We start from the raw sequence: 23,811 nt of genomic DNA on the forward strand, positions 1-23,811 counted from the left end.
AGTAACAACAACAGCAGCAGCCATCCCCATACACTTTCTCCCTGCCTGCATGGCCTTATGGAGTTGAACTTCTCTGCGCATGCTCAGTCATTGCGCATTGGAAGCCATGTTGAAGTTTCAGTGGATGGTGGCTGAGATTTTCTGACGCTGTATGTTTTCAACGTTTGTTTTCTTCGATTCCCCGTGCTGGTGTCTCAAAACACTACTCTTCGTAGCACTAAATTGGAATTCAAACGATGAATTCCAGTGTCGACCTATCTAGACGGAATCCGCAGGAGGATTTTGAGCTTATTCAACGGATAGGAAGCGGCACATACGGAGATGTCTATAAGGTAACTGCAGCAGCATTAGCAGTAGCAATTAATTAATTTCGTTACAATTGTAAGAAAAAAAGATAGCGCGTTATACACTAGGTACACAACATGACGTAATAACAAGGGAGAAAGCAGGTGCTCTGCGCAGATCGCCAATTCTTCGCTGAAGTGGTGTGGAATTGTTGCTCGTTTGGACCTCTGTGCTAGATGACAGCTGGCCAGAATTCCATATCGCCAATGCATGCACTCATCTAACAGATAATCGCCCTGTTGTTCTGTCCTGATGAACAACATTACGCTGCTGTAAATCACTCTTGACCATTCTGTAGCTTCGTTGTAACAGCGTAGCTTGTCTGTAACTGTGGTGATAGAATATCTGCGGAGAATAGTGTGGTTGCATACAGTAGACAAGGCCCCGCTCTAGGCGTATGCAAGGAAAGCAAGAGAAAGATCTAATTATCAAACTATTTAGGTCCACTATTATATCACTAGATCATATTTCAGAACCACAGTGATATATTTTGGCTGTTTTGAGAACTTAGAGAAATAATGAAGAGACTGAATTGCTACTCTGAAATGCGTACAGCCTAACCAACATGACAGCCACTCACTCCTGTTTTTACGTCACCAACAATGTTGTGGAATTTAATTTGCCATCTATGTGTGGGAGGCGTTTGACAACCAGCGAAAATTCATTAAAACGTTGTTAATGAGATGGTAATGTCGGGGAGACGATATTCAAACTATATCCAAGCACATTGTTGGTATAAAACAATAGCGTAGGCACGAACAGTTTGGATTTCATGATAATGCGAGATTGCCTATTTATCCCTTTTATCTCGCCACAGAGATCAAATGAGTGAGTGTAAGGAGTAAGAGTAGTCTTTGAAGGCACTGTGACTTGGCCTTGATGATTTGTTTACCAATGACATAATCTGGGAGAAAAAGACAAGGTGAAGATAGACCTGTGTGGTGTGTGTGTAGTCTACCAAATATTTGGACCACAAAGTTATGCTTATCTCCAAGTCTGGGGTTGTTTTCTCACTTGTCCAGGGTAAGTGCCTGTGAATGTGTGTGGCACAGCTGGCCAGACACGGCCCTGGAATGCTGCAGTCTTGACTTCCTGTGTGTAAATGTGTGTGTGTGTTTGAGTTTGGGAACGTTTGTGTATTAATGTGGGAGTGTGTGTGTTTGTGTGAGTTTGGGAACATTTGTGTAGCCTATGTGTGTGTGTTTTGGAGCTAGTGAATGTTAGTTGTGTGTGTGTGTGTGTGTGTGTGTGTGTGTGTGTGTGTGTGTGTGTGTGTGTGTGTGTGAGAGATCCATTGTTTTAGATTGATGGTGTGAAGGAAGACGTAGGGTAGAAACCCCCAGATAGGCCCTCAGCTGGACTTGTCCACAATCACACAGAGCAGAACTGTTGGTAGTGGTCATCCTGTTTGGAAGGAATTGTTCAGTTTTCCTCTACTTGCTCATTACAAGAACTAGACCTTAATTCAGCTCAGGGTGTGAGTTTGCTGATTGAACCAGAAGTAGTACAGTTGTCCTCATGCATAATCTGCAGGGTTGCTTTAAAGATACTGGCTGTTGTATTATAGTGCAGGTCCAGTGTCTGTTGTAGGAGGTCAGAAGTTAAATATTTTAAATGTTTGTGGTTTAGATTGGGATAGTATGTGGTTGGATGTGTATCCCAGGGTTTCTGCTGGTGTCGTACATTCTCTCTGCGTGTGTGTGCCATATTTACATTTACATTACATTTAGTCATTTAGCGGACGCTCTTATCCAGAGCGACTTACAGTAAGTACAGGGACATTCCCCGAGGCAAGTATGGTGAAGTGCCTTGCCCAAGGACACAACGTCAGTTGGCATGACCGGGAATCGAACTGGCAACCTTCGGATTACTAGCCCGACTCCCTCACCGCTTAGCCACCTGACTCCCTATATCAATCACTCCCATATATCAGTATAACAGACACTTTCCTTCCTCTTCATGTGGTATGCCTGTACACACATCATGATCCAACAGTTTGACATAGCAGGAGTGTGTGAAGTGTGGGATGTGTGTCACAACCATGTGCCAATCCTGAGCAGAGAGGAAGACGGCCTTGGTGAACTCATTCATCACAGCTTGAAGTTAAGCAGTCTACCCGCTTCTTATCCTCCCCGATGAGTTTCTGTCTTTCCTGTCTGTCTTTCTGTCTGTGTCTTATCACTTAGGTCAGTCAAGGGGCTGGGTATGTTTCAGACCAAAGAATCATCTGTGTTTCTTCACAGAGGCTTTGTTTTCTCTGTCATTCAGGATTTAGGTACTACTACTACTTCTACAACATGATATATACACACACACGCACGCACGCACGCATGCTGCTGCTCACACTGACAGTCAGCATCAGCATGTTTCTGTCACACTTGTCAGGTGGCATTTGTTCTGGGGAATGTGTGTGTTTGTGTGTGTGAAAGGAACATGTGCGGTAAAACAGGTGGGTGAACTTTACAGCCCCATATCACCTGTTATTCTCTCAATTCCGCGAGATTCAGCTCAGCCCTTGGCGTTTTTGAGTGATGGTGTGAGTGCAGTGTGAGTGCAGTCACGTCGCCCGTATACGCCCTCATGCATCTGCTGCCATTCTTCAGTTTCAGATCTGTGTTTATGGTTTAATTTCTGTCCTTTCAACGCTGTCTGGCTCAAGGGAGTGTAAGGTGAAAGTTCACTGACACTGTTTTCCCCCTCAGATAAGCCAGGATTTTAACACTGGCAGCCAAGTCTGGAACCTCAGTGGGGAGGGAGCCAAGACTGTAACCTGGGTCTTGAACCGTGTACCCTGAGGTTATTGGCAATCCTGTGGGTCTAATTACCGCAGGCTATGGTGTCCCACACTCATCTAAGATCCAATGACCTAAGCCTTTGATTACTGACTCCATCCTGTGGTTAAAATGCTGAGAGCTCACAGTATCAAACATATGGACAGAATTCTGTTTGTTTTGCGTGTACACTGTGTGTCAGTGAGAGAAAAAGAGGAGGACATGAAAAAGGAGGGTGAAGTAAGGAGAGAGAGAGAGAGAGAGAGAGAAAGAGGAGGAGGAGGAGGAAGTGGAATGCCTCACCATTACGACAGTGCAGGCCATGTGTTGGAGGCACAACGTGTCAGTTCCAAGCCTCCTCCACACAGCACCATGTTAATTGCCCTCTATATCACTGTTCCCGGCTGGAAATAAAACACTGCGAAGGAATAAGAAAAAGAGAGGTAAACAAGAGGGAAATGCACTTCGAGAGAGAGGAGAGAGTGCAAATTTATATGTAAGACTTAGACCTATAGGCTATATGGTGGTCTAACAGCACTACGGATTAGATTAATCTATCATTTACTGGCAGATCTCCCATAGCTTTATACTGTACACACACAACTGTACCAGGTATGTGTCCCCTGGTAGGCCAGCTGCCACCAGTGTGTGTGTCTGGTGTTTGTGTTAGGGTGGGGATACTCCACTGTTTCCCATACAGACACAGATACCGCTTAATAAACACACTTAATGTAAAAGATACCTTACACACACAATCATTTGACACACTCCTAATTGTCCCCTCTGTCCAGAACCAATCAACCCCCTTATTCCAGACCAAAGACTAAATCCCACTGCAGAGCTGGCATGTGAGTTGGCATAGAGCTGCACCCAATTTGGCATACATGCTCATGACTGTGAGGCCTATATTCTGCTTAGGGTTAGGCTTAGTTAACATGCTAGCTGGGCTACTACGACTAGCTTGGTTGGTCCACCTCCATATCCCTTTGTCGAAGTTCTTAGCTGTGGCTGGTTTCTCCATGCCTGGAGCCTGGATTCAAGGCCTGCCTTTCCCTCCTCTCCACAGTTGCCAAAGGCTCTTTCCATGAGATCCCATTTTTCCACAGCTGCTCTCTCGGCGTCCCAGCATTTCCACATGTAGGGGGCCCTTTTTCCATCTGTTTCCCGCATGCCTTGTTGGCCTCATGAATATTTCAGCTCCTCTAGCTCTCCTAGCTGGGCCCAGATCATCTGTTGAAATGCCCAGGTTGCCAGTTAGCCAGCCAGCCACTCAGTCAACCAGCCAGCAAGCACCACTGGACTTTTTTCCCACCGGCAAACACGTATATATTTAGACCAACCCTGCTGCTCTCACTGCTGGGTGGCTGTCTGACTGGATGGCTAGCATCGCTATTCAACGGCACTCTTGTATCTGCAGCACACCAAACCTGTCAGAACACTTGTAAAGAAACAGGTTTTATCTGCCCTGTAGGACAGCATCATCCGTCAGCATAGCATAGCATGTTGTTTATTAGCACACTGTTACTTCCTGGATTTGCATTGTCTGGCGTCTGTGTGACATTGGAGAGACCTCTGTGGTTGGTGCCCCTGTGCCCTGACCTGTCAGTCTGATGGGGACATCTGTCCTTGGTGTGTGGCCCACTCTCTGACACATGCCACGGGGTCACCTGACACTTGTCACTTGTTCTCCTCTGTTTCGGGTCACTTTGTTTTCTCTTCACGTCTCCTCACAAGCGTTTCTCTCTTATGCACACATTCTTTATCTCTCTCATCTGCACGACTTTGTTGGAGCATAAGGATCATTTTGAGAAGGATGAATGAATGTAATTCATAAATGAATGGATACATGAATGAACAGACTAGTGAATGAAGTGTTGAGGAAATCTTCTGGGCTTTGAAGCACCACAACGACTGACTGGCAGTTGGCCCGAGGGGTTACCAAGGTTACAGCTGAAGATGAGATCAGTCAGCACATTAGATCGATATTGACAGGATGTGACATCATTCAGTGCCTTGGAACACCAAGGTTTTCCGTACACAGTTGCCAGCTTCTGGAACTCTCCTTCACAGTCCCATTGTCCTTGTAGTTTGGTGAACATAAATTTGATATGGGAAAGGTTGAATATCTGCCAGCTTATATATGTATCCAATATGAATGCATTGTAATATTTCAACCAGGCCATGCAATGCAAAGAACAAAAATCCTGTTTACACATTGCTGCATTCCCACCAACACTGTAGTGTTTTCCCGAAAGTGCTGGTGTTGATCTGTGCTGTGTTATACAGTACAGCCACAGGCCTGGGATGTGTCAGTACAACGCTGTTGTTTTTCATGTGTAAACAAAGACCAGGAATTAGAGTCCACTGCCCACCTCATGGCCTGACATCACGTAACTTCTGGTTAACATTGTGTACTCACTGCGTTTTCTGTTTCTCTCTCTCTCGCTCTCTCTCCACTTCAGGCTCGTAATGTCAACACAGGGGAGCTTGCAGCCATTAAAGTCATTAAGTTGGAACCTGGTAAGTTCTCAACACCTTTCCACCACAGTTCATCCACTCTTCTCTTTTCCTTTTCCTTCCTCCCTCCTGATCTCTATCTTTTCCCTCTCTTCTTCCAATCATTCACTTTTCCAAATGGCCTCTCCTACCCTCTTAGCAGAGACACCTAATCTAATTGATCTTCATCTAATCTCTTACCAGCACCAGTAGCTGAATGCCATTATCTCTGGGACAAGTCTATCTTTGAAAGAGGTAGCTTAGCTCTCCTGGTTAGCCTCTCAGAGTTCATCTGCCAGATATTTCAATGTGTTTCAATTGTTTAGTGTTTTTTTCCAAAGCCCAGATATGGAGGGAGTTTTTTTCAAATTCTCTGCAGCATTCCGAGTCAGTAGCACAGCAGAGGAGCAGCCAAGAGAATGATCAGACAACCTGTGCAGACTCACTCTCTCTCTCTGGCACAGTTTGTACCTTCCTCCTCCCGGTCTAGGCTCTGCAGCGAGCACGCACTTTCAAACACTGTGTGTTTCAGTGTGTGTGTGTGTCAAAATCTTTTTGTATCTTGATGGCTCTTGTGAGGGAACCAAGCTTATACGTCCAATTAGTCTCAAAAGTATGAGCCAACCTATTATTTTCAAACCTGCTGGGAGATTGAGATAATGTCATGCATTGTAGGTTAAGATCTCTTCATTATTTTGTCTCTTTCTCTCTCTCTGTCTCTTTCTCACATACACTCTCTTTTTCACTTGCTTTGACTATCTCTCTTTCACACACACACACATGCCCACACACAGGTTTGATACCATCCAATCTACACGTTGGCTAGCTTCAAACAACATTTGTAAATATCCCCTTTGATGGACAGTGTCCTAGTAGATCTCCCTGATGATCACAGTCTCTGGTCTGATTGGTCGAGTCTGAGAGACTTGACTGCATGCTAAATATTTTCCTATCAAAATGAAATCTCTTTTTCTCTATGCTACTCCCAGTGATTCTGTCCTCTCCTGTTGGTAAGCAGAAATAATGATGACAATGATTTATCAAGCTTCCGGCACCTTTTGGCACATGTCATTTGATTCTGAGTGCACTGAGAGACCTGATCGAGCCCAGCCACCTTGTTTACTGTGTACCACCGTGTTTGCCCCTTCTCATCCCGGAACTCCAGTCACATGCTATGGACGAGTCCCACCTTGCGATCGGCCCTCTCGCCCTCCCCACCATCTCCCCTCTCAGTTAAACTACTTTCAATTTCACCTCAGTCTCATGTCGATAGCAAGGAGCTATTAATAGCGTCACTTATCTTGAGATCTCAAGATGGGACTGATCCATTGGAGTTGTCCCCATCACCTTCTGTTTCTTATTGGCTGTGTTCTGCATTGTGTCGTGCCCCTGGCCGATGAGACGGGAACAGACTGAGACCTCAGCCTGAGGCCGATGTAGCAGAGGCGGTTTGGACATCATGTTTTAGATGTTTCCCTGCTCCAACACACCTGATTGAAATGAATGGGTCGTTATCTAGTTATGCAGAAGCCTGTTAACGACCATTCATTTGAATCAGGTGTGTTGGAACAGGGAAATATCTAAAACATGCAGGACAGGGGGTACTTGAGGACCAGGGTTGAGATCCGCTGGTCTCCCCGTTACATCACACAGATCTACATAGTCAGACATGTTGACTTTTGAGCAGTCAGCTTTGAGAGTTTTAAGCTGACACCGCTACTGAAATGAGGATCTTATTTTGCCTTTGCTGAGATGGGCTGTCTCCTCACATAAGCCTGAGTTCTTAGTCACGTTGTGGCGTTTGAAGCAGCAGCTATCCTAAAATAGCTGGATGGGAGGTGGCAGGAATCTAGCCACCACAGTTCCAGCATCTTCTGTAAATTACCCTGCAGCCAAGGAAAGGAACAGTTCACCCAAAACTCCCAAAGTGACCCATTCGCGACCTTCTCTCGAAAGCGAGGGAACACTCCATAAATCGTTTTGAAACCGTCTGTTTTCTTTATGTAACACATTTAAAGTTTGGGTGAACTTCCTCTTTGAACCCTGATTCTTCTCCAATCAGCTGTAACCATCTGCATGTGTGATGACTAGTGTTGTACCTGTGGCCTGAACCTCCCTGGTTTGATGCCCTAAACGTCCCAGGACCTAACCTGTGTGTGTGTGTGTGTGCTTGACAGGGGAGGACTTTGCAGTGGTGCAGCAGGAGATCATCATGATGAAGGACTGTAAACACTCCAACATTGTGGCATACTTCGGAAGCTATCTCAGGTCCGTGTGTGCGTGTGTGAGAGAGTGTGAATGTTGGTGGTGAGGATGCTGGGAGGGATATTGACAGTGTATCACTGCTCTCCTCATCCAGGAGAGATAAATTATGGATCAGTATGGAGTACTGCGGAGGAGGCTCTCTGCAAGATATCTATCACGGTAGGACACTCTCACACACAAACACACAGACACACACACACAGACTTCTCTCATATCCACAGTTGGAGGCATAGACACCAGGTGTTTGTAGTAAACGGTTGATACTTTGGATTGCATTTAAACTCTGCCCTATTTTCCTTCATTTTCTGCTTTCTCTATCTCTATCTCTCTCTCTCTCTATCTCTCTCTGCAGTAACTGGCCCTCTTTCTGAGTCCCAGATTGCGTATATGTCACGAGAAACCCTTCAGGTAACTTCCACCATCTGCTGTCTGACTCTTGGGAAGCCAGGCTTCTGTACTTAGTATCTGACAAGGACAGAACCATGTATTTAGGTCTGTCTATATGCCCCATATGTGATGGACGTGCCTGTCGTTCCAGGGTTTGTACTATCTACACAACAAAGGAAAGATGCACAGGGACATCAAGGTACAGTAAGGGCCTACTAGACCTATTCAATGTTTTGGTTACTTGTTGTCCAATAATTCGACTGACTGACTTTTTATTTTGTATGTATAGGGCGCAAATATTCTGTTAACGGACAATGGCTATGTGAAGCTTGGTAAGATGCTGTAGACTCAGTCACCTCCCCCACTCACTGGTTCTGTTTTAACTACCTCTCCCACTGGTGTTCTTTGAGTAGAACTGACTGTACATTTGTTGTATCTCGTCCTACACATCCTCCTCTCTGTTCCTTCTCTCTCTTTTTCTACCCTCTTTCCCTCCCTCTCTCCTGTCCCTCAGCTGATTTCGGAGTCTCTGCCCAGATCACCGCTACATTGGCAAAGAGGAAGTCCTTCATTGGAACGCCATACTGGTGAGAGCGACTCTGCTGGTCCCATCTCTACCCAGACATCTTTTGGTCACATGGGCCACACCACTCCTGATTGGTCCACTTATAACTACAGTAGCGCAGCCTTCCATCCCCACGAAAGATCCTGTTATGTGGCTTATGAAAAGACACTACATTTCCACCCCCTCTCCTTACCCCCCACCACTCTCTCCTTACCCCCCACCACTCTCTCCTTACCCCCCACCCCCCTCTCCTTACCCCCCACCCCCTCTCTCTTTGCCACCCCAGGATGGCGCCGGAAGTGGCGGCGGTGGAGAGGAAGGGGGGCTACAACCAGCTGTGTGACATCTGGGCCGTGGGCATCACAGCCATCGAGCTGGCAGAGCTACAGCCCCCCATGTTTGACCTGCACCCCATGAGGTCAGCCAGGCTGCCACGACACCCACGCACACACAAACACACTAACATGCAGTACTAAGTTAAGGGTTAACAACACTCTGTTTACTTCTAGGGCTCTGTTCTTGATGACAAAGAGCAACTTTCAACCTCCGAAATTGAAAGACAAAGTGAAGTGGTAAGGGTTTGTTTTCTCTGAGGAACGGAACAACAATGCTACCTTGGCAGAAGCCGTTTAGAAACTTGACAAAGTGTCATAGCGACGTCTCGTCTGTTACAGGACAAATAACTTCCACCACTTTGTCAAGATGTCGCTGACGAAAAACCCAAAGAAAAGGCCAACAGCTGAAAAGCTCTTACAGGTAACATCATCTTACAGTCCTTTTACCAGCCATTTGCACAGATGAAGATCATGTTCAAATGGCCTTCTCACAAGCTGTGACCTCACGTCCTCTTCCTGTGACACCTCCAGCACCCGTTCGTGTCCCAGCCCCTCAGTCGGACCCTGGCCATTGAGCTGCTGGACAAGTCCAACAACCCAGACCACACCACCTTTAACGACTTTGACGACGATGACCCCGAACCAGAGGTACGCTGGCTTGTGACCCCTAAGGGCTGCAGTGTTGACATATCACCAGAGGAAGCTCCAATAGATCTCTCTTATTCTTCATCCCAACTCCTCCTCCTCTTCCTCAGTTTAAGTATAGAGGTCACTTCCTTCCCATCAGCCCCGGGGCTCGGCGCGCGCCTCGGTTCGCGGCGCGTAAAAAGGTACCGGTGTGACCGAGGCTGTGTCTGCACCTGGCCCTGTATGACCAGTAGTGATGCTACCCACTACCAGTATGACCAGTAGTGTTGCTACCCACTACCAGTATGACCAGTAGTGTTGCTACCCACTACCAGTATGACCAGTAGTGTTGCTACCCACTACCAGTATGACCAGTAGTGATGCTAACCACACCAGTATGACCAGTAACAAGGACAGAGGTCTGTGTGACTCACAGACCTGACTGATAGGGGCAGCTCGTTCAGCCTGTTGGCTGTTCGATCCATCTGGACTGATGATTGACTGACTGGAGCTCGCTCGCTCACTTCCTGCTTGAGGAGAACTTTAGGTGTTTTCTCTGGAAGTCTCGGGCTCCCTGTGTTCTGCATGAGTTAACCTCCTGGTTAGGGTTGCCATGGTATTGCTGCCTGTTTGCGGTGTGCTCGTCGACGCGTCTTGTTGTTGCCGTGGAAAGGACGTGCTTGCTGGAACTTGTGGAGTCCTTAATGCAGGTGTACATGAAGACCTCTATTTCTCAGTTGTGTCAGACATGTTATCTACTCTCATGATATTGGCTGAACTTAGATCAGCTCTCCTTCTTCCAAGGGGCCTGATTGATACAGACTCAGACTGCTGTTAAACCCAGGAACCCGTACCCACGGGAAGCTTCTAGTTTTGCCGTCCGATAGCAGAGTCACATAAAGGAGCTTTTGTGGGTCTGTTGGCATATATGATTATTCAGTTATGTGTGATATGTACGTGTGTGTTCTATTGTGTGTGTGTGTTCTATTGTGTGTGTGTGATATATTGTGTGTGTGAGTGATATTGTGTGTATGTGTGTTATATTGTGTGTTTGTTTGTTGACAGTCTCCCGTCTCTGTTCCTCATCGGATCCGCTCAACCAGCAGAAGCGCCAGAGAGGGAAAGACACTGTCTGAGATTAACTGTAAGTGTGTGTGTGTGTGTGTGTGTGTGTGCATTGCAGCCTACATTAGATAATCGTGTGTATGTTTGAGTTGACAATAATCCTGCAGGGTTAATATTTACGTAGGCTACTGTATAATCTGCTCTACTGCTTCCAAACCGTGTCTGGCACACACACACAGACACACACTTACCTCTCCCTCGCTCTCTCCATATCTCCCTCTCTATCTGTCTCTTTCCGCTCTCGCCCCCTTCTCTCTCTCCCTCCCTGACTCTATGTATCACTCTCTGTCTCCTTCCTCCTCTCTCCTTTTCTCTGTCTCTCTCTCTTTCTGTCTCTTCCTCTCTCTCTGTCTCTCTCACCGTCTGTCTCTCGCTCTCTCTCTGTCTCTCTCACCGTCTGTCTCTCCCTCTCTCTCTGTCTCTCTCACCGTCTGTCTCTCCCTCTCTCTCTGTCTCTCTCACCGTCTGTCTCTCCCTCTCTCTCTGTCTCTCTCACCGTCTGTCTCTCCCTCTCTCTCTGTCTCTCTCACCGTCTGTCTCTCCCTCTCTCTGTCAATCTCACCGTCTGTCTCTCGCTCTCTCTCTGTCTCTCTCACCGTCTGTCTCTCGCTCTCTTTCTGTCTCTCTCACCGTCTGTCTCTCGCTCTCTCTCTGTCTCTCTCACCGTCTGTCTCTCCCTCTCTCTCTGTCTCTCTCACCGTCTGTCTCTCCCTCTCTCTCTGTCTCTCTCACCGTCTGTCTCTCTCTGTCTCTCTCACCGTCTGTCTCTCGCTCTCTCTCTGTCTCTCTCACCGTCTGTCTCTCGCTCTCTCTCTGTCTCTCTCACCGTCTGTCTCTCGTTCTCTCTCTGTCTCTCTCACCGTCTGTCTCTCGCTCTCTCAGTTGGCCAGGTAAAGTTTGATCCACCGCTGAGGAAGGAGACAGAGCCTCATCATGAGACTGTGAGTCATCTACTGTACCCCACTGTTACTCTGTGTGTGTGTGTGTGTGTGTGTGTGTGTGTGTGTGTGTGTGTGTGTGTGTGTGTGTGTGTGTGTGTGTGTGTGTGTGTGTGTGTGTGTGTGTGTGTGTGTGTGTGTGTGTGTGTGTGTGTGTGTGTGTGTGTGTGTGTGTGTGTGTGTGTGTGTGTGTGTGTGTGTGTGTGTGTGTGTGTGTGTGTGTGTGTGTGTGTGTGTGTGTGCGTGTGAGAGAGAGAGCGTGTGTGTGTGTGAGAAACACCTATAGACACCCCATCTGTTTCAGTCCCCCCTTGCTGACACTGGTTCAGTTCAAATCCCCATAACAGCATGTGTGATGTTCACACTCCCAGGCCTTTCAAGAAGTCTTTCTCCTCCACGATTGGTTGTTTTAACCCTTTTCCCCACACCGGTGCCTTGTCATTGGTTAACTTGACTGTTACACAATGACCGAGGATCAGGCGCGCGGTTCAAACACAGCATGACTCCTTCTCCTTTCCACTCTCATCCCTCCTTCCTTCCCTCTGTTTTCATCCTTCTCTTCTGCCCTTTCTAATAATGATTGTATTAACCTTGAGTCTCTCTCACCACGCCGCTGACCAGCTCCACTCAGAGCCTTATATGGACTGTGCAGCGGAATTGTACTACACTGCAAGATCTAACCTGGTATTTCCACCTAGCTCTCTATCTGTCTCTCTCTCCATCTCTCAGTCTCTCCTCTCTGTCTCTCCATCTCTCAGTCTCTCCTCTTTCTGTCTCTCCGTCTCTCTGTCTCTCCTCTGTCTGTCTCTCCGTCTCTCTGTCTCTCCTCTGTCTGTCTCTCTCTCCATCTCTCTGTATCTCCATTTTTCTCTCTCTCCAGTTCTGTCTGTTTTTGTCTGTTTCTCCCTCTCTCCAGTTCCCTGTCTTTGTCTCTCTCTCCCCCTCTCTCTCGGTCTCTCCTTCCCGTGCATTGGAACACTTCTGTCGTTCGCCCTCGTCATTCCAGCTACCCACGTGGTTCTGTCTCCTGCTGTTTGTCGTCTGTGCGCTCGCTTTTGTTTGATTTCGTCTTCGTCGCTGGAAGCTGCCTGTGCCTTATTTGCTGTTAATTTGGTGTCGTCGGCATGGTGATCTCGTTCCTGTGTCCACAGTGGGCTGTTCTGCTGGGTCTTATCCTCTCCACAATCAGAAAGCTAAGCGTACTATGGATGGATACATAGATATATAGAGGGATAGTGTGATAAAGGGAACTGACTAGAGGGTGGGGTAGATGTTGATTGAAGTATTTGTTTCCTTGAGGCCCAGCCTGTAGCCTAATGCAGGGATGAACTGAGGTTTAAGGAAAGATCACTGTGTTCCAAGATGGGAAAAATCAATATGACCCTGGAGAAGCTATCTTCTGTATAAGCCAGTGGCACAGCACACACAAACACAGTCTCTCTCCACAGAATGCTGCGATTCTGTCAGAAATCTGTATTTATTCGTGTGCCTTTTATATGTCATTGCTAATGTAGTTGATGTCAATATTTAATACGACTGCGACTGCCGTGGTGCCTTTTGCCGTGGACGTATACTGTATGTGTGTGTGTTCTGGAGTTAAAGAACAGGTCATGTGACTGGGTCTGTGTGTGTGTGTCTCATATAGGACCTTCAACTGGAGTATGGGCAAGAATCACCAAACCTACTGGGAGAGAAAAAGTAAGCCACTCATCCCCTCCTCTCTTGTTCTCCTCTCCTGACCTGTGCTAGCGGCCTTGCAGTGTGAGCGTTAGCTAGCCTAGCAGATGGGGTGGTAGTGCGTGGCGATGTCCTGTAGAGAGACATCTGACATGTTTGATCATTTATTCATGACAACCTCTCCTGGAACGACGCCTCTGAAGTGCCCAGTAAGCAGGGTGTGTGTGTGTGTGCGCGTGCGTGCGTGAACATGTGCACTCCCTGCATATATACTTATGTAGGTGCATGCATGGCAGTTTTGGCGCTTCTGCAGTGAAGAGTCTACACAAAGTATTATACTGCCGATGTGCGCTGAACTGTGGTTTCTGACTGAGTCTCAGTTGGGTCCCCTGTTTCTGTGTCCAGCAGTGTAAGATAACGATTTAGATCCTGCAGATGAACCTTTCCTCATATCCTGGATGACTCTGTTGTTGCTAAAGAGAGAGAGAGAGTTGACAGTCTCTCTCTCTCTTCCTTTCCTTTCCACCTCTCTCTCTCGTTCATTTCACTCGTTCCACGACAGGAGCCTTCTCAAGTCAGTGGAGGAGGAGCTCCAGCAGAGGTGAGTTCAGGCCACACCCCCTGGAGGAATCCACCTGCACAAGCTCAGGCTCTGATTCGCTGACGTATCCCTAACTCATGCCCACACCATCAGCCAATCGGCGGTAATGCAGAACTAATGCAGCCAATCAGTGTCATGCAAAACTAACCCCTGACCACTGCTGGCAAATCACAGAGTTCGACCTGCTGTATTGTTTGTGTTGCTGTTTGATGCTGGCTATAGCAGGACATCAGTCCACCTCAGCTGAGCATGGCTTACACCCAATTAATTACAGACTTAAGAAATTACCTTAATTGAGAAGACGAGACCGGATTGTTGTCAGAAGCTCTTACGTGGAACATTTTTTTAATGAATTAAGCCACCAATTATTAATAAACAGTTTAGTTTCCACAGCGTTGTTGTAGACTATTTAAAATTCTAGTGTGATTATGTTAATTTAGCCCTAGCTCCTACAGTCATGCTAGCTGATACAGTACATTATCTACAATGCCTCTTATTATGGTCATGTAGTTTGGAGACATACTTACTTGTTAGCTCTCTTAGAGCCACTGCAAGGGTGCTTTTTAATTCAGCCTATTTAGTTTCGCCCCAAATGGACCCTAGACCCTGCACCCTACTTCTATACAGTTCGACAGCTCGGACGATAGGACAGATGTAAGCAACACCACGGTGACTCGACAGATGTGTCCGTATTGTTTACATCTGTCCCGTGTGTCGGAGGCGGAGGGTGTAGAGATGGGACTGGGAATTTGCTGTGACCAGCCCCTCTGAGCCCTTTGCCCCTCCCTATCTTCATCTCCTCAGGGGCCATGTGGCACATTTAGAGGATGATGATGAGGATGATGATGGTGGTGGTGATGATGATGATGATGAAACTCAACAGTAAGTCCGACCCTGTGTCCGGTCTAGCCGCCTTCTCGTTCGCTCTCGATCTCTCTTTCCGTCTCTCTCGGAGGAGGAGGATGAGGAGGGGGGATGAGGGGGCGGGATGAGGAGGAAGGCTTGTCGGAGACTTCCCCTCTGCAGTTTCATCCACGCATCTTCATGCTGCATGTCACACCATCGCCGTGCCCTCTAGACCTGGGCACGCGACACCTCCCCGGCCATTTGTGCTGCTCGGGGTGCGCTTGATTTGACTCGTCGCCGGGCCACCGTATGACACCTAGTTCCGGCGCCCTCTGCAGATCAGAATTGGGGTGTCAAATCAAACACACCCCAAGTATGTCCAGTGTCTGAGGCGTGTGTCCCACCCAGGTCTGCTGCCCTCTTGCAGCTGGCTCCCTGTGCTCCTGTCACTGTCCTGCCCTGTAGCTCTGTCTACCACCTGTCCTACAGCGCAGCTCTGAGACAGACAGACAGACAGCCAGACGTCCCTCCTAACCCTCCCTCTGTTCAGCCTCTCTGCTTATCCTGCCCGACCTTGCGCTGCTCATCCCAGTCATCCTCATGCCTACCTGCCTGCTGACCTCAGCCTGTGTGTGTGTGTGTGTGTGTGTGTGTGTGTGTGTGTGTGTGTGTGTGTGTGGTTATTGCTGTTTCATACCGTTGCTGTGTGTTTTTTTTACACTTTGTCGCTAACTGTTCATTCCTGGGGTTAAACCCATCCATGAAGTCCTATCTTGGCCACATGTCGACTCACTGTTTCCTTATTTAATTGGTGGTTCTGTGTCCATGTAAATCATGATTGGCTTGTATTGTGTCAGTCATGATGTGTCACACACAGTTGATGGGTTGTCTTCTACAGTCTGAACCAATTAGACCTATTAGAGATAACGGAGCTTAGACATGTTAGCATTGTTTCATTGTTTAGTTTGGTACTAACTATTTTGGGAGGTTGTCTGATTGACACGTAGCATTATTAATATACACCCACTTGTTTTTTAGTTTACTGTCTTCTGTGTTTTGAAAGCCGGGTCCTTTTCTTAGCACAAAGACAAGGCTTTGTCCATCTTCCACTGAAGATGCCTGAATGTTGGATTAGGACTGGTCTGTTTCTTGGAAAAAGATCCTGTATGTGACCCTGTTACTTCAACCATCCCTGTCCTGTGCTCACTGTCTCTAACATATTGTCCATCACAGTTGCTGTATGAGGAAAAACAGCCAGAGAATCTCTGACAGTCATTAATCAATCTAATACCATCCGACTTTCATCATTCTAGCAAATCCAGTACCATCATGAGGCCCAAAGTCCCGCCCCCGCTGCCTCCAAAGGTAAGCGTCGACCAATGACATCTGGCTGATTGGAACTTCTTCCTGTCAGCTGACTATAGTCTGTGACTCCAGAATACTCTAGTCTGGAGATGCCTCAAGTGCAACTTTGTTTCGATTGTTTCGTGAAAATTGAGAGACTTTTTTATTTGTATTCTTTATCCGTAAACCTTACACAGCACGTTAATGTATACATCTCGGCTTTCTCTCTCCCTTTCCCTCCCTCCAGCCCAAATCCCTCTGCACTCCCCAGGAGAGCCCTGCCCATGGAGATGACGAAGGAGAGGGAGGGACCATCAAGCGCTGTCCCCCGGTCTCCGAGAGCCCCGCCAGGCCCTCCCACGTCCCTCCGCGCCCCCCGCCCCCCCGCCTGCCCCCCCACAGACGCAGTAGTCTAGGTAACGAGCTCACGGCCGGCCAGGGCGGAGCCGAGCCCGAGGGGGATGATGGGAGCTTTAGGCATTTCTGGGAGTGGCTCCACGCTCCGCACACAGACGAGGAGCTGGAGGAGGTGAAGGAGTTGGAGGAGGAGGAAGAGAGTAAGCTCGGCTGAGTTGGTAGAAACTCCCCCAGCGTAACCCCTCCCTGATTGGTTGTTAGTCCCATCAATCAGCACATGTAATCTGGCGCTCGCCTCCCCTCCCTCCCTCCCTTAATGTCCTGTCGTTCTGTGGGTGTAGTGTAGTGTTGTGATGCCCATCCCTGCTTCCTACCTTTTGCCTCCTGTGTTGATAGAACGTCCTCCGCCCTCAGTAGCATTTCCCATGAGTGATCAGATTCCCCTCAACTCAGTATCCATAACATCTCATTCTCTAATTACACCATTATCCTCGTTGATCACAGCAACGTTGATCGCCTCGTAGATTCAGTCCATCCTCGATGGACTGCTTTTTGTTTGTCCCGTAGTAAGCATTTTGTACACGCATCAATTGTAAACATGCATATCATACACGCCCAAACTCGCACACCCACACACACTAAGGCATACTCTCTCTGTGGTGTCGCATGTGTCATGTTGATGTGTTTGTACACAGGGAACGGCTTGAACTCCTCCCAGCAGAACGGAGAGAGGAACAGTGCAGCAGAGAGACAGTGTACGATGCCCCCTAGTGTCCCCATACGGAAAGACAAGAAGGACATGCCGGTAATGCAGTCTCTCCTCCTCCCCTCTAGAACTGCATTAAACATCTATACACACTATCTTCTGTGCTCTTACCTACGTCCGAGAAGTTCTCCGTGGTCGGAGCAGAGCAGAAGCAAGGCCTGTGTGGTTTGGTCGTCTTGTTGAAGGTTTTCATCCCAGGTTTCTTTGTCTGTTCTCTGCTTTCTTCCCAGAAGCCGATGAGCAATGGTCTTCCTCCGACGCCCAAGGTCCATGTGAGTACCATCCCTGTTCTGCTCAGACGTAGGAGATGAAAACTGTTCAAAAACACAATCATCCAAAACATGCCCTCCCTCCCCCATCAGAGCTTGTGGTTTGTGCCGGCAGGTTCTACAAGCTTATTTATTCCATAAGTATCAGGCCTGCCACAGCATCACAATCTCTCTCTCTCATTCTGTGTCTCTCTCTGTACAATACCCCCCTCTCTCTGTCTCTGCTTTAAAAGATCATTGGCTAAAGCAGGTCACCATTCTTCAGGTTTTAACTGTCTGTCTCCACTCTGGCCCAGATGGGGGCGTGTTTCTCCAAGGTGTTCAACGGCTGCCCTCTGAAAATCCACTGTGCCACTTCCTGGATCAATCCCGACACAAGAGGTATGGAAGGACGTCAGTTCTGATTGGCCAGATAAAGCTGTGTGCCCGTGAAGCTATACTAGAGTTGATGTGATTTAATCACTTCACTGTTAGAGACCATGCCTGGTCTATCCAGTCTGTTTCTATCTGAATGCTGCATGTTGCTGGGACCTGTTGTGTGTAAGGTAAACCTTGTTAGCTGATGGTGAGTGGAGATATCACAAACTGTTGGTACTTTTGTGTTTGTGTGTTCCAGACCAGTATTTGATATTTGGTGCTGAAGAGGGGATCTACACTCTAAACCTGAACGAGCTGCATGAGACCTCCATGGAGCAGGTGTGTTGGGCATTAAACAGCATGGTTTATATACACACACACACACACACACACATACACACACACACGCACACACACACACATACACGCACACATACACGCACACACACACACACACATACACACACACATACACACACACACACACACACACACACATACACACACACACACATACACACACACACACACACATACACACACACACACACCTGGATATAAATGGAGATGAAACTTTTCTGGCACAGCTGAATAGATTTATCTGAATGCTGTCCAAGATAATAATGTTGTTCTTTGTTGTCTCTCTCTCATTCTCTTGTTCTCTCTCGTTCTCTCTCGTTCTCTCTCTCTCTCTCTCTCTCTCTCTCTCTCTCTCTCTCTCTCTCTCTCTCTCTCTCTCTCTCTCTGTCCCTCCCAGCTTTTCCCTCGGAGGTGCACATGGCTGTACGTCATGAACAACTGTCTGCTCTCCATATCTGGTAAGACTACTTCTGGACGACTTTGCATTTTATATGTGTTGTTTCCTTTCAGGTCCGGGATGGCCTAACTTAAATTATTTAAGCTACAGGCAAAGAATATGCTGACTGCTTTTTTTTCTGAAATGACAGCTTAGCCTGTGAGCCGCTTTCAGAGACATTCTGTTCATCTGGGTCATTTTTTATCCTAAGAAGGCTTAGAAAATGTAGAGTTCTTTTGGTGAAGTGAAATGTTCCGCTTGGTTTGACGATGATTGTTGTTTACAGGGAAAGCCTCTCAGCTCTACTCCCATAACTTGGCTGGCCTGTTTGAGCACGCCAGACAGATGCAGAAACTTCCGGTGGCCATTCCCACACACAAACTCCCCGACAAGATGATTCCCAGGAAGTACGCAGTATCCAATAAGATTCCAGACACCAAAGGGTGCCAAAAGTGCTGCGTAGGTAGGTGCTCCGGAAGGAGGACGTGATCTGAACCAGAGAGTTGAAGCACAGCCAATTAGGACTGTGAGTGTGTCGATGATGTTTGTTCCTTTGTGGTCACCAGTGAGGAACCCGTACACGGGTCATAAATATCTCTGTGGAGCATTCCAATCCAGTGTGGTCCTTCTGGAGTGGGTGGAGCCTATGCAGAAGTTCATGCTTATCAAGGTCCGTGTCTGATTGTATGGACCAGAGCTTTCTCAATACTCTGGATTTCCTTTCCTTCTTTCTCCTTATGAGGATGTCAACTATGTTCTACTGCTCCAATATGCTAGAGTGCTCAGTCACTTCAGAGTCACTTCTCCCATCTCTGTACTCATGCTTTTACTCACATGCTGGTTAATGCTCCACCCCCCCCTCCACCCCCCTTCCTCTTTATAGAACATAGACTTCCCGCTGCCGTGTCCTCTGGAGGTATTTGAGATGCTGGTGGTCCCAGAACACCAGTACCCCCTCATCTGTGTCGCGGTCAGCAAAGGCACCGAGATCAGCCAGGTGGTCAGCTTCGGCACAGTCAACCCCAACTCCACCTCCTCCTGGTTCACAGAGGCCGGTCAGTACACACCCACACACAGACATGGTGGTGGTGGTGCTTATGATGATGGTGGTGGTTATGATTATGATGATGGTGGTGATGGTTATGATGGTGGTGGTTATGATTATGATGATGGTGGTGATGGTTATGATGATGGTGGTGATGGTTATGATGGTGGTGGTGAAGGTTATGGTGGTGATGGTTATGATTATGATGATGGTGGTGAAGGTTATGGTGGTGATGGTTATGATTATGATGATGGTGGTGATGGTTATGATGGTGGTGGTGATGGTTATGATGACAATGATCTTGACATGGTCCCCCACCTCTCCTGTGGTCCAGACACGCCCCAGACCTGTGTGATCCACGTGACCCAGCTGGAGAGAGACACCATTCTGGTCTGCCTCGACCGTAAGTCCTCCTCCTCCTTTTTTCTTACACAGACATTGTGGAAGGGTGTCACGTTCTAGTATCCTCTGTTTGTACGCTGACAGTCTCCTCCCTCTCTCTCCCTCTCAGGGTGTATAAAGATTGTGAACCTCCAGGGCAGGTTGAAGTCCAGCAGGAAACTATCTGCTGAGCTCACCTTCAACTTCCAGATCGAGGCCATTGGTGAGTCTCCTGTGTGTTGACCGAAAAGAACGTTGGGTGTTTACAGAACACAGCAGTGACATTCATAGATGTGTGTCTAATTCCCATTGGTTCTCTGCAGTGTGTCTCCAAGACAGCGTTCTTGCTTTCTGGAGGCATGGTATGCAGGGGAGAAGTTTCAAGACGAACGAGGTAAGCAGTGTGTGTGTGTGAGTGTGGGTAAGTGAGTGGTAGTTTATGGGCCTGTTTGTCTGTGAATTAGCTCTCCTTTATTGGATGTCCTATCCACCCTCCAGATCACTCAGGAGATCTCAGACAACACCAGGATCTTCAGATTGCTGGGATCTGACAGGTGAGGAGGGATCTGTTCCGAGATCGCCTCAGAAACACACAATCTGTCGCGCATTCACACAAACATCCCTTGTTTGCACTGTTAACCTGAATGACAAAGACACCCTACTGCAGTGTGCTCCCATGTCACCTTAATCTAATACCCATTTGTGATTTCATGACTTTGTATTAACCATGTTTGCCAAGATGCAGCCTTGAACAGGGGCCAGGAGTCTGGGTGTGAGTTTGTGTGTGCATGTTTGTGTGTTTTAACCGCCCCTTAATGTTTTGAACGGCTGAAGTCTAGGACAGAATACAGGCACAGAGGGGCAGACAGGGCGCGAGGCAGCAGGCAGTCAGCCCAGGTAGATCACTCACTCCTGGGTCACCCACTGGGACCTCTCTCTGGTCTGTGGTCCTCACCACTGTGTGTGTGTGTGTGTGTGTGTGTGTGTGTGCGTGTGCGTGTGCGTGTGCGTGTGCGTGTGCGTGTGCGTGTGCGAGAGAGAGTGAGTTAATTAATGTGAGAGAGTGAGAGAGTGAGAGAGCGAGAGAGCGAGAGAGCGAGAGAGCGAGAGAGCGAATGAGTGAATGAGTGAATGAGTGAGTGAGTGAGTGAGTGAGTGAGTGAGAGATAGTGAATGAGTGAGTGAGTGAGTGAGTGAGAGAGAGAGGTCATCAATACGTAGTAAAATGGTATATTCCTCTCTGAGGCGACAGCAAACCCTGGACATCCCATGTCTAACAAGCTTGTGGGTGGGTGGATAACTACCATTGGACTCTACAGCTGGGCATGTTACTTTATTAACAACAGCAATGTCTTACTCTGGGATCTTTGTGCTCCAACTGTAACTGTTCTTTCCTGTTATCCGATGTCAGGTGTCTCCAGTGCCGAGTCCAGTGTAGAGTCTGACCATGGTGTGTTTGTGTGTGTGTGTGTGTGTGTGTGTTCCAGGGTGGTGGTTCTGGAGAGCAGGCCGACAGACAACCCCATGGCCCACAGCAACCTCTACATCCTGGCTGGCCATGAGAACAGCTATTGAGCCATGCCCACCTCCACCTGCCTGCCACCACACTGCATCATGGGCAGTGGAGTCCACGACTGACGACTACAACACTACTACTGCTACTGCTTTAGCTTCACAAAAGAGGGGTTCACGTCAAAAACCTGCCTTTGTACTTCCTTTTAACTCCAACTTTTTATTTATTGTGGCATGTAACTACGACGACCCAGAGGACTTTTATAAGTGATTTCATTTTAGGAGAAACAAAAACAAAAGTGTTGCCACCACTGCTAGAATCTTAGCCCACCACACAAGTGCTTAATTTACCTCTATTTAAATGTTGTAAATATAAATGTAGTATTTTTGTGCAAAGAGAGGACCTGGATCCTCAGGGGTTTGGACACTAAGGACTGCAGGAGAATGAGGCCAGGCCTTGTAGATAGGATGTGTGAATAGGCCTTCTGTACAGTTATGGAAACACACAGGGGGGGGGGGGGATGATGTCATAGAGCTGTGCATAGCAGGTGGACTTTATAGTTCTGTGACACAAGACAAGGAAGTCTATTCATACCTTCGTGGTTTGGCTTATCCAGACAATGTCCAGAAACAACCCTCATCCCAACGACGTAGATGTGATATTGCTCATAGAGGAGGGTTGGAAGTCACGATTAGGGTTGTTGTTTATTTCATTTTGCCCTCTGATTGGCCGGTGGGGGCTTCCATCATTGCCTACACCTATCAAGACCTCTCAGATCTACTGTAGGGTCTAGTGGGTGTGAGTCTGGTTGGGTTTTCTCAGGCTTGGACTGAGCAGCACAGGAAGCACCTCTGGTCATTTCATAATGCATGCATCATCACCCCAAATATGGTAAATTCCTGTCAGTTTGCTTTGAAAAAACATCAACTGGGAGATTTCTGTTCTAACTTTATGCGATGAACCTTACATTTTTAAACACTTTTAATCGCAAACTACTTTCTATTCTTGATTTTATGTTGGGGTTTTTTTAATACTGTGGCATCACTGGTGTTAAAATATGCACAAAAGGGTATTTGGAGAAAAAACACTTAACAAATGTGACGTTGTTGTATGTAACTGTGTATGTGTGTGTGTAAAGTAGCAGTATGCATACACGTGCGTGTATGAAACATCATACATGCCCAGTACATGCATATAGCTAGATATGTATATGCAGTATGTGTATATGAGTCTACGCATGTACACGTCTTTACAAGCTGTGACACAAGTTAGCATTAGAATAGCAGAAAGGAACTGAACGCTACAAGCTCGGCGTTACCACAACGATGTCACAAGCTCCACAGGGGGAGAGATTTCAACGGTCAGACTCTGAACACGCTCCGGTTGGTACCGTCGTCCTCGAAATCACGCGAGTTCACCTTGTAATCCTAGTCGGCAACGTTTGATCATGACAGAGAACTAAAAAGAAACATTCCTTACTACAGGGCTCAGTGAATTCAAGTAAATATGAATGTTACATTTAAATGTAATGCCAAAATATGTGTTCATCTATGGCCAAAATTAGTTGGGTGTCTACCTCGTACAATGTTCTAGACTATAAAGAAGACAACTAAATTGTGTAAAAGCCTGCAGTGTACTACTTAAAGTAGGTTTAAGAACACTACTGCTTTCGTTCATGTTGGTTATGATTTTCTGTTCACAGTGAGCATGTGTCAGGATCGTGGACATACTAAATCTTTCTGTTTTGCAGCATTACCATTTTCACATTGCAATGCACATTGTTCTATGTATATAGTGTAAAATAAAAAAATGTTGGATTTACATACTGTATAATTGCCTATATTTTGTTTCAAATGTGTAACAGATTTATGAAACAGGTTAACACAATAAAAATAAGGAAATAAACTCAGCAGACATCTGTGTTTTTTATGAAATTAAAGACGGCAATCTTTTTATTAGGATTCCTCTGTTTGGAGGAAATCTTTTGGTATTTTTATTATTATTC

General features: G+C 47.1%; 1 protein-coding gene across 6 annotated transcripts; it reads left to right on the plus strand.

Moving 5' to 3' along the window:
- Positions 1-116: 116 nt before the first annotated feature.
- On the plus strand, positions 117-23,718 carry LOC136942901 (mitogen-activated protein kinase kinase kinase kinase 3-like). Of its 6 annotated transcripts, none has more exons than XM_067235943.1 (33): positions 117-332; positions 5,579-5,636; positions 7,790-7,880; positions 7,972-8,036; positions 8,230-8,285; positions 8,416-8,463; positions 8,554-8,596; positions 8,779-8,851; positions 9,116-9,247; positions 9,339-9,401; positions 9,504-9,585; positions 9,696-9,812; positions 10,857-10,935; positions 11,799-11,857; positions 12,476-12,538; positions 13,500-13,552; positions 14,094-14,132; positions 14,937-15,014; positions 16,292-16,343; positions 16,570-16,738; positions 17,375-17,484; positions 17,676-17,717; positions 18,011-18,095; positions 18,331-18,410; positions 18,829-18,889; positions 19,154-19,330; positions 19,434-19,537; positions 19,751-19,922; positions 20,247-20,315; positions 20,424-20,516; positions 20,617-20,687; positions 20,792-20,847; positions 21,781-23,718. In XM_067235943.1, exons 1-33 carry the CDS (start codon positions 237-239, stop codon positions 21,866-21,868), a joined length of 2,724 nt encoding a protein of 907 aa, XP_067092044.1. In that variant the 5' UTR covers positions 117-236; the 3' UTR covers positions 21,869-23,718. The 6 variants fall into 6 exon arrangements, with proteins under 6 accessions (XP_067092044.1, XP_067092039.1, XP_067092040.1 ...); XM_067235938.1 differs by lacking the exon at positions 12,476-12,538 and adding an exon at positions 21,128-21,190; XM_067235939.1 differs by lacking the exon at positions 12,476-12,538 and adding an exon at positions 21,128-21,190 and having other exon boundaries at positions 17,679-17,717.
- Positions 23,719-23,811: the final 93 nt, after the last annotated feature.

This window comes from Osmerus mordax, chromosome 5 (assembly GCF_038355195.1).
Source record: "Osmerus mordax isolate fOsmMor3 chromosome 5, fOsmMor3.pri, whole genome shotgun sequence".
NCBI lineage: Eukaryota > Metazoa > Chordata > Actinopteri > Osmeriformes > Osmeridae > Osmerus > Osmerus mordax.